General features: G+C 48.2%; 1 protein-coding gene across 1 annotated transcript; it reads right to left on the minus strand.

Moving 5' to 3' along the window:
* Positions 1–2,513: 2,513 nt before the first annotated feature.
* Positions 2,514–6,433, minus strand: LOC112893463 (neutral/alkaline invertase 1, mitochondrial-like). Its single transcript, XM_025960808.1, has 6 exons — positions 5,622–6,433; positions 4,577–4,742; positions 4,264–4,475; positions 3,573–4,066; positions 3,368–3,416; positions 2,514–3,277 (listed from the first exon to the last, which is right to left on the minus strand). The coding sequence occupies exons 1-6, from the start codon at positions 6,276–6,278 to the stop codon at positions 2,957–2,959; spliced, it is 1,899 nt and encodes a 632-aa protein (XP_025816593.1). The 5' UTR covers positions 6,279–6,433; the 3' UTR covers positions 2,514–2,956.
* Between the last annotated feature and the right edge of the window lie 3,125 nt (positions 6,434–9,558).

Consider the following 9,558-nt stretch of genomic DNA (forward strand, 5'->3'; position numbering starts at 1 on the left):
GTCAGGGAGGAGGAAGAGGCGTGATCGGCGAGCGGCAAGGAGGCGTGATCCCTCCGATGCGACACACCTCCTCCTTCACCGCACTTGCTGCTTCACGTGGGATCAACCGGCGCCACAGCTGCCCTCTGATGTGGCGCAGCCGCTATGAAGCAAACGAAAATGAAGGCTTTTAGCGGTAGTTTTGGGCAAGAACCGACCCAATCTCGAGGACAACGGCGTGGCATCTGCGGCACTCCTGGAGATTGGCGCAGCCGCCTTTGCGCTGTCGTGTCCCCCACCTAAAGCGCGGCATCTGCGGCGCTCCTAGAGGTGGACCGACACAGTCTTCGGCGGCAGGCCATCGTGAGGTAAGGGCGTGTGGGCGAAGGAGTTAGGCAGCGGGGGGGGGAGGCAGGGGCGCATGGGCGGAGGAGTGAGGCAGCGGCGGCGGGGGCAGGCGGGGTCGCGTGCGAGCGGGGTGGCAGGGAGCTCAACGTGGGCGATGGACGTATAGGAAGGGAAGCGTTTCGATCAGACGGTCCACATTCGCCTGAGGCTGGACGACGGGGGAGGGATGACGGATCGCACAAGAGGGTAGAAGAGCGAAAAAAAGTCACCCTTACTCTCTTTTTAGTAGTATAATAGTAATGATAGTAGTAGTGAGATAAGAAAAGAAAAGCTTCACAATGTGCTCACTTATACCCCCACCACCACACACATCCACGTGGACCTGATCACGGGTCGCTTGACTTTGATAAGTCCAACCCAACTCATAAAAAAACCGACCAACCTGACCAATAAGTTGGGCAGAAATTTATGGCCCTCTATAAAAACGTAATGGGTAGGAGCTAATTTTTTGACATGAAACTCAAAAAAATCTGGTCCAGAAGTCAAAATTCGAGCCAAAATAATCCGGCCCGGTGGAAGAAAAATAAATGGGAATGTTTTGGCCCGATCTAACCCGATAAATGACCAGGTATACTAATGTACGGTTGAATGTTAGGCGAGAGTACAACTTACGCTTCATGGCGTACACCTCTGCTCACGTTGAACCATCGTCGTAGGTGAATGGGAGCGACCAGCCACCAAAAACAATCAGTAAAAACACTCACCCACTTCTCGGATCAAAAAGCAAAAAAGCCCGCTAATTGCCAGACGACCAGCCATTTGCCCCTCCGGCACAGAGAGTAGTCCCCTCCAGGTGTTGAGCTGCTGGACCGAATGTCCATATATGGGCTTTGCCCGTGCGCTTTGTGGCTGAACTCAAAACAGATTTGACGGGAGAAAATTGACTGAAGACAGAGGAAAAGGTTTTTACTCGAGTAAGTAATGGTTAGGAATTCCGTAGGTGAATAGCGATGCTAGCCACGTTCAACTCTAACGTCGATGGTATCCTCCAGTGTCCACGTAATGGCGGACACAAAGAGATCCTAGTGGGGCGCATGCCCCCCACTCGCTCTAGATCTCACTGGACTTCGGTTCTATCTCATAAGAAGCTACGAAGTCAAATATATATGAACAGGTCTGCTCAATTTTTGGATCGGGTTCGTCCCTGTCTCCACCCTTGCCTCTGTTTTCTCTCTGCAACTTTGCAATGAAACCGATAGAGCTACCAGATAGATTCATTAAGCAGCTAATGGAACCGTTCTCTTGTTTAATGTTTATGAGTTTAACAGTGCTAGCATCTGCATAACGGGCGTGTGGTCACACTGGGCCTGCTTGGCAAGCGGACTCACGTGTTAGGCTCATCGAGCATCTACATCATGATTCCTTCTTAAATTTTGATCATGGCGTTACCAAGGGTGATTTCAATTTCCATGTTTTCTTGTTCCGTTTCTGATGTTGATGTCATGCATGTTTGATCAGGACAATGGCGCAAATGCTGGAGATCCAGTTAAGAACTGACTAACTGAGTAACTTTCTAGCAGTGCAGACATGGAAACACAGAAAGCCCCAGCTATAGTTTTATCTTTAAATCTTCATTAGTGTATCATATTATCTGGTCTGCATATATGTACTCTTACTCCATATTCGAAATATCTCTGAGATAATTTCATCCTGAACCATGACCTGTGTACTAATTCATCGGATATAGGGTAACCAACAGAAGGGTGGATTTTCGGCTTGAAGTATGCAGGGATTGAACATCACTATTTTAAGTAGCAGTTGAGCACTTTATCTAGAGTTTTACGCAAACAGTGGATTTGTATCACGCCTAATATTCTCTCCTGTCTTCCTTGACAAGTACTTTGCGCTTTATGTTGCAACTCAGTTTCATCTCATGTTATGATTAGTGAAAACAAAGGGACGACGGCATGTGTAGGATTGAATCGGCAAGCTTGTGTTCAAGATCTATGTATCTCATATCATATCTCGAGATATCTCCTGCTGGCTAAGGTTTTCAGCAGTTATTTTGGCAAGGTGTGCCAAAACGATCTGGTTCGATTCCAAAACCATACAACAAACTCACAAACAACACAATCCACCAAACAAATATACATGCAACGTATGCCGATTCCAGGCATAATCCAATAGAATAAAGGTGCATCCATAGCACTCTTATAGTTCATGAAACAAGTGGAACACTGTGTCACTGTTTAGTTTGCAAGCGATACAGCACACTATTTTTAGTACTGACAAGAAATACAATGGTTAGGGCTTCAACAGGCTCCCAAAAAAGGGAGCAGCTTGCGGGTCGAATAAGAAGAACAAATTTCCTTTTTCTGTGTACATGAGAGCACAAACTCTGAATATGTTTTGCTCTCTTCTTTCGACCACCGGTGTCAGCCAGGGTAGTTCCCATCAATGGCAGCTCAGAAAAAAGTATGAGCGGCCACTGAGGAAATGAATGGATGGGTATCTAACATAAACCTATACTAATGTACATGTGAAGAGTCTCTCCATCTCGGGGTTAATCCTAGAACGGTAGTATACATGGTGCATCCGCTGTAGAAAGAACAGCAAGTGCTTTGCAGTTTTACACAGCATGTGACTTGGCCGCACGGCGTGAGCACCTAGCCCTCTTCTTGGACAGGCAGCAAGCACAGCCTTCGAGCAGCTCAAGGTCCTCGTCGCAGGTCAGAATAGAAGCCAGCTCTGGGTTCTCCAGCAACATCTTTGAGGTCAGAAAACCAGCAATAGTCCATGTCTGATAAGATCGTGATTGTTTCCCGATGAACCTCCCAGACCGGGTGTCGTAGTATTCCGGCCACTTGTCATCTGAGAGTCTCTCCTCAGCCAGAGCAACAGCCCTCCGGGCCAATTCCGGTCTCCCCATTTTTATGCACGCCAATGTGAACTGTAAACAGAAACAAAGATCAGTCAGCAATGATCTACAAGCATGAAAAGGAGCAAGAAATTTGAGAACATTGTGTTGGTATCTATGTACCTGCCACAACAGGGTTGGCCAAGATCCACCATTATGATATGACCATGGGCTGCACATGCACAAAATAGCTAGATGTCAACAATTGATGTGATGTTTACGAAAGAGAAGTTTAATCATAAAAAAGAAATAGAACCACAAAAGGGATATATCTCCAACCATAAGACACAGAAGGGCAAAGATTCATTCAATGAGAAAGGGTGCTTACGTGTTCTTTGGATCACTGCCAGTAATAATGCGCCATTCGTCATCTTCCATTGCGGGATAGCATATCTTGAGGGGCATATTTGCTACAAGATCATCCCACTTTTCTTCAATAAGGCTAAGAATTCCCTCAGCTTGTCTTGGAGTAGTTAGAGATGAAGCTATGGCCCATAGGTTGCCAAGAGAGAAGAACCTAAAATCCATGTGAGCTGGCTGCAGATTCCCAATAAGGTAACCTCCTTTCTCAGGAATCCAATCAACAAGCCAGGAAGGGATTTGCTCAGGGTAAATGTTGAATTTGTTAGTTGCGTCATGGGAGTACTCTTCTGTCTTGTATCTGTATATCTCGTTTATCTTCTTCATGTCAACCCAGTAATATTCTCTTATGTGAAAGGACAATGCACTGAGCCTGTTGTTAACGGCACGGATGAGGTTTTTTGACCCATCGTTCACAACAAGCATTTCTCGTGAGCATCGTAAAGCAGAGTAGAACAAAGCCTGAGTAACAGAAAACATTCCATAAGTACAGATCTTTAGCTGAAATGTCAAATAGATCTAGGTTTGAAAAACAAGAATAGCTTAGTATTTTTCCTTTGTCAAATTAGACTAATCCTGTATAGAAGAAAAGAATTTATTCCTACATGGCAGCATCTAGGATCTAATAAATTCAGTCATAAGCAATTAAATCTACTTACTTGGATTTCAAGAGGATGTCCATGTATTCCCATCCTCCTGTCTATCATGCATGATCCATCTGTAACTAGTAAAGTTGGGAACATGTCGAACCCATCAGACAAACACAAACTCAGTATCAGTTGAATTCCTGTCTGCACATCAACTCTTTCTAGCAAATCATAGTCCCCTGTAATCTTGCAGTAAGCTCTCAGCAAAATAATCCACCACAGTCCTGCCAACAGATAAATGGGGTTAAAATAGCATAATGAAGATGCATGATAAAACTTCAAAGCAAAGTATTATATGCAGCTTGTGTTGGCACAAGATATATACCAGAATCCACAGGAGCTACCCGACCGATAGCTGCCTCACCAAAATCAGGGTCCAGGACCTCCTCAAATCCTTCATTGTTCTCATCAAGTGGTACGGTCCTAATCTTGAAGCTGGCTGGCATCAATCCTTGCCCAGGGCTGTAACAGTCAACAGTTTTCTCCCAGCTCTAATCATAAAAAAGGAGCAGTTATTGAAGCTAGCTAAAAAAATCATATAAATTCTTTTTTATTCAGTTTAATGGTAATTATAAGTATTACTGCTTGGTGGTATAGATCGAGAGAAGTCTTGTTACATAGTCTTAATACATCTGAATCAACTTCCAGAATCTTCAGCGAAAAATGTTTCATGTTCCTTTCATCATTTTAGTATTGGTTACAGCCATCTATATAATTCAACAAGAACAGCCCAATTGCAAACACATGCTACTTACAGAATTAACATATTGCTAGTCAGTAGAATTGCTACAGGACGTTTAATAAGTTAGTAATTGTTCATTGGACTTTTACCATCAAATCTTAACTGCACCTCCTATCTAATTTTATCTTTTTCAATTCAGGTTCTCTGCTTTTCCAATTTACTGGCATGTAAAGCAGCACCAGATCTTGAGGTAAAATCTGATATTAGTTCGAAGAGTGAAAGTTCATCAATGCTCCAACATAAGACCCTGTCTGCTTCGTCGCACTATTATATGAAAGCGACATAATTACTCGGCAAAATAGAAATCTTATCTCTACTTCCCCCACAGAAAAGAAATCTGTATAGAATTCAATCTCAGACCTAAATAACCACGAGCTGGTAGGCATTCAATAAAATAATGGAATTTTCGCTCGTACAAATAAATACACGACCCGAAATGATAGAAAAAAATTCCTCAAATATCTCCTAGCGATGCCAAATTAGGTATATACTTCCCGCAACTTACAGAAAAACTGACGTGCACGCCATTGACACTACTAGCACTCAAATAGCACTAAATTCTTTTGGAATTTCAAATTTGACCAGAGGAGGAAGTAAGCAGGATCGGAATCGGCCGAGAGATGCTCACCTGAAGTTGGAGTGTGTGGAGAAGGAAGTTGCGGACGATCTCGGTCTCCCCGCGCATGAGGAAGGCGAGCGCGGAGGGCACGAAATCCCTGATGAAGACCTGATCGTAGTTGAGCGTCTCCGTGCACTCGGGGTCCTCCGCCGCCACCGTCCCCACAGGCTCGCCGCAGTAGCTGACGACCGCCCTCCGCAGCAGCCTCCACGCCTCCCTCTCAGTCTCCGTCTCCTCCCTCACGGGCGGCGCTGGCGCCACGGCCTCATCGGCCTGCGCCGCCGCCGACGCCGCCGTGTCCTCGTCCGCCTTGGCGGGCGGGGTCTCGATCGGGAACGAGTCCGGGAAGAGGACGCGGTCGAAGAAGGGGAGGTTGCCGGAAACGGCGGCGCGGGGGTCGGAGGGGACGGGGCCCGTGGTGTGGGTTGGCGGGGCGTCCGGGCCGGTCTGCGACGCCGGCGATTGCGAAGCCGCGGAGACGAGGAAGGGGAGGCGCCGTCCATACGGCTGGTGGTGCGGATGGGGCAATCTGGGGAAGAGCGGCGTCGCGGTGCCCGCCCCCGTCTTTGACGCCGCCGCGGAGGCGGACGAGAGGAGGCGGCGGCGGCAGGGCCTCACTGCTGCGGCTGCGGCGGCGGCGAGCCCCATCGGGGTTTGACCATTCATGTGGCAAGCTCCGGCGAAGGGCCCGTGCGCGAGGCGGGGAAAGGGGCAATACAGGCAAGCGGCAACTTTTGGCAAATAAGTGGTCGGCGAGGGCCGATCTGCGAAACTGCAATGGCTGTGGTTTCTTCTAATGGGTTAGGTGGGGAGGCAGCGGAAGAAAGCGTAATGCAAGGGGGAGCGGGGTGGGGGCGGGGCTTTTATAAAGGTTGGGGCGGCTAGTTGGTGGGACCCACCCTGGATTTAAAGTGCATGTTTTCAAAGTTTTTTTCTTTTTTTTTTCCATGTCCATTGGCTAAATAGGGAAATTAGGATTAGGTCATTGCCCCTCTCTGAATGTTAGGGTGGGTGCAATAACCATCATGGGAGTCGTGTATTATATATTTTGATGCATACTTATAGGCCGTCTAATTTTAGATTTTCGGCGTATGAACTTCATTTTAAACGTGATATCTTGTCCAGTTTCACATGCATGTATAAAATTGTACGCTGCGTAGAGGTGTTTTCTTCTCAAGAAAAAAGTATCATTAAGGTGTTATTGGTGACATAATCTACCCTCATCATGTAATATGTTCAATTGGCACCTATATGTAAGAAAAGGACTCCTATACGTCAATTTTGGACTATGTGGTTGTTTTTACAACGTGATATGCTTTCTGATGTCCAAGAATATGAGTAGCAAAAACCGGCACCTATTTAACTTTTTGTTGCTTGGCATTGATGTTTTTCCGCCAAAATCGTGCCTTAGTCCCTTTTTTATGATAGCTTAGTAGAGTTTAATATTAAAAAATTGTAGTATTTCATTCAAATTATGTGAAAGCATAGCATTATTGCTTTTTCTGTACCTGGGTAATTTTTTATTAATGAAAAAACTAAAAGTTCTTCACTTTCCACCGACATACCCCAACAACTATATTGATCGATGTCGGTGTTTCGATCACCAGCTAGTAATTTGCGACGCGCTTCTCTATAGCTCGATGGCTAACACTCAAAGATAAGGGTTTAGACTGGTTCGGGTAACTGCCCTATGTCTAGTATGGGTGGTGCTCTTCGTGTTCCATACGTTCGAGTGATGTGCTTACAACGGGGTGCTATAAGCGGTGTGTTTGTGTGGGTTGCGTAGAGTTCCAATCCTGAGAGAGAAGACCCAGCTCCGCCTTATATTTATAGTGGGCTGAACTATAATGCGTGAAAAAGGGGTTCCTTGTCCCCTGGGGTTGGCACCCTAGGATGGAGGTCGGGAGTCCTACACGTGTCCGGGTCTGGTGGATTGTGTTGTGCCGCGTCCCGAAACCTGTCGGTCCGCGATGCCGCCTGACGTGTTCTTGGTCCTGTCCGCCACCCCTATAGCGAGGGATAACGATGTCGTACTTGTGGCATGTCCCCGGGGGCGGACCTCGGCAGGCCCAGCCTCTACCATGGTGGTCGGGAGGCTGGGCACCCTGTTACCGTTGCCATCGGCTCGAGGCGGGGCCCGATACCTCAGCGCGCCCGCCTCACCCTACGCCTGACGGCGGAGGGCGACCCGACACAATCTGTTCCATCAAGCCGCCGATCGCGGTGTCATGATGACCCGGCTGATCGGGGGTGCTCCCGCTAGTCCTCCGGTCCATAGGCGGCGCCCCTACCCCGGATGTCGGGTGAGAAGCGTGTATGCCCATCTTGTTAGGCCAGCGCATTTAATGCCTCCTTGCCCCTCCCGAGGGACCTTGGGGTCGGCGCGGCCCTCCCAACCCACGTTGCTGTGGGTTCGCAGGGCACTACGCGCTTTGCTATTGGGTTTCCGAGTCTTGTCGCACCGATGGGGTCGGTGTGGGTCGCGTCTCTGTCTGGCAAGATAGGCTGCCTAACAGTGACCGGCTTAATTCGTGCTTAGGCCCTCGAGGATCATTCTTTAGGTACCCATGGTATTAACCCTGCCAATCAGACACGACGGTACGAGACTCAATGAGTGCAATCCATTGGTTTATGAAATTTGCTCCTTATTAGGCCAAAAATGAAATCAAGCAGTATTTTATCACCATTTTATGCAAACTAAACTCGAGAATCTTTTAAGGGTGTCAAGGATATAAGGTGGTAAAGCTTTAATGCTATCTGGAGGTGGAGGTGAGCAAGACAAAACAGAGTTAAAACTAGTTTCGGCACATATAGAGGCATAGAATTTAACGGGTTGCATTGTGGCGGTCAAAACGAACAGGTAATTTTCAAGGGCGTACTTCGAATTTGAGCACCGTGTAGTTCGACGATCGCCAATACGGGGGCACGAAGAAAACACGGCCGGTCCATCGCGGAGGGACAAATATAGAGCGAAAATGAAGGGAGGGTATTGCTGTCATTGCACGACCGTGAAGACAGCGAGGGCCAGACCACGCCGAGACGCCCTTCCGGGAAACACACGAGCGCGGCCGACCCTAGGCCTTGGGAGGGAGCGCGGACAGACTGACTGACCAGATCTCGTGCGGCTCGGCGGGCCGCGGGCGGGATGCCGCGGCGCCACCCGTCGAATCGGAAATACGGAGAAAAAAATAATACTAACCGAAAGCGTGTCGGGAAAGAATTAAAAAGTGGCGCACGCCACCGTCACGATGCAATCTCTGCTCGCCGTCGCCCCGGGCGGATAGGAAAAATGGAACCCCGCACGCACCAGGTTCCCGTCCCGTGCCCGTGTACTCTTACTGGGGCGTGGGTCCATCCTGAGACGAGGAACCTCCCTGGCCCATCTGTAAGCCAGCGACCTGTCGGTCCAGCGTGTGCGCGGAGCCTTCTGAAGCTTGTCCGTCCCTGGCATGTGCACCGTCCGCGGCGCACATCCCGAAGCCGTGACCCGTACGAATAACCCGCCGATATTTTTTTTACCAGGAGAAGATCCATCCGCTAGATGTGCATCTAACGGACCGCAATCCGCCGCGCGTCCACATCATTCAAACAGTCGCATAGTCATGTGGTGGGGTAAAAGGAGGCTGCCGTGTGGGGCCCGCGGTCGGCGTCCACGGAACTCAGCAACGGACGGATACGTGGGGCGGATAAGGTGGCCTGTACAAGGAAGAAGAAAATCTACGAGTACGGCGAAATAGTACGTACATAACGTATATGTGCACTTTTTGCGACTGTGCGCTTCCTTTTTCCCCCTCAAAGTTACGCGTCCTTCTCTTTGAAGAAATGTTCTACGTAGGAATGTTCAAGCTACGATGGTGCACATCAGGTCCCACTATACGTGCAAGTAATTAAAATCTCATTTACAAACAGAGTGGTCAGATCTGCTTTAACATGACTTCGTTAATCA

This window comes from Panicum hallii, chromosome 5 (genome assembly GCF_002211085.1).
Source record: "Panicum hallii strain FIL2 chromosome 5, PHallii_v3.1, whole genome shotgun sequence".
NCBI lineage: Eukaryota > Viridiplantae > Streptophyta > Magnoliopsida > Poales > Poaceae > Panicum > Panicum hallii.

What these genes read in the sequence shown, in the direction of transcription:
- LOC112893463 (XM_025960808.1), bottom strand. Translation starts at nt 6,278, where the DNA reads ATGAATGGTCAAACCCCGATGGGGCTCGCCGCCGCCGCAGCCGCAGCA. An exon ending in GGTAGCTCCTGTGGATTCTG is followed by an intron (nt 4,476 to 4,576) that starts GTATATATCTTG and finishes ATCTGTTGGCAG; the next exon opens with GACTGTGGTGGATTATTTTG. An exon ending in GACATCCTCTTGAAATCCAA is followed by an intron (nt 4,067 to 4,263) that starts GTAAGTAGATTT and finishes TCTGTTACTCAG; the next exon opens with GCTTTGTTCTACTCTGCTTT.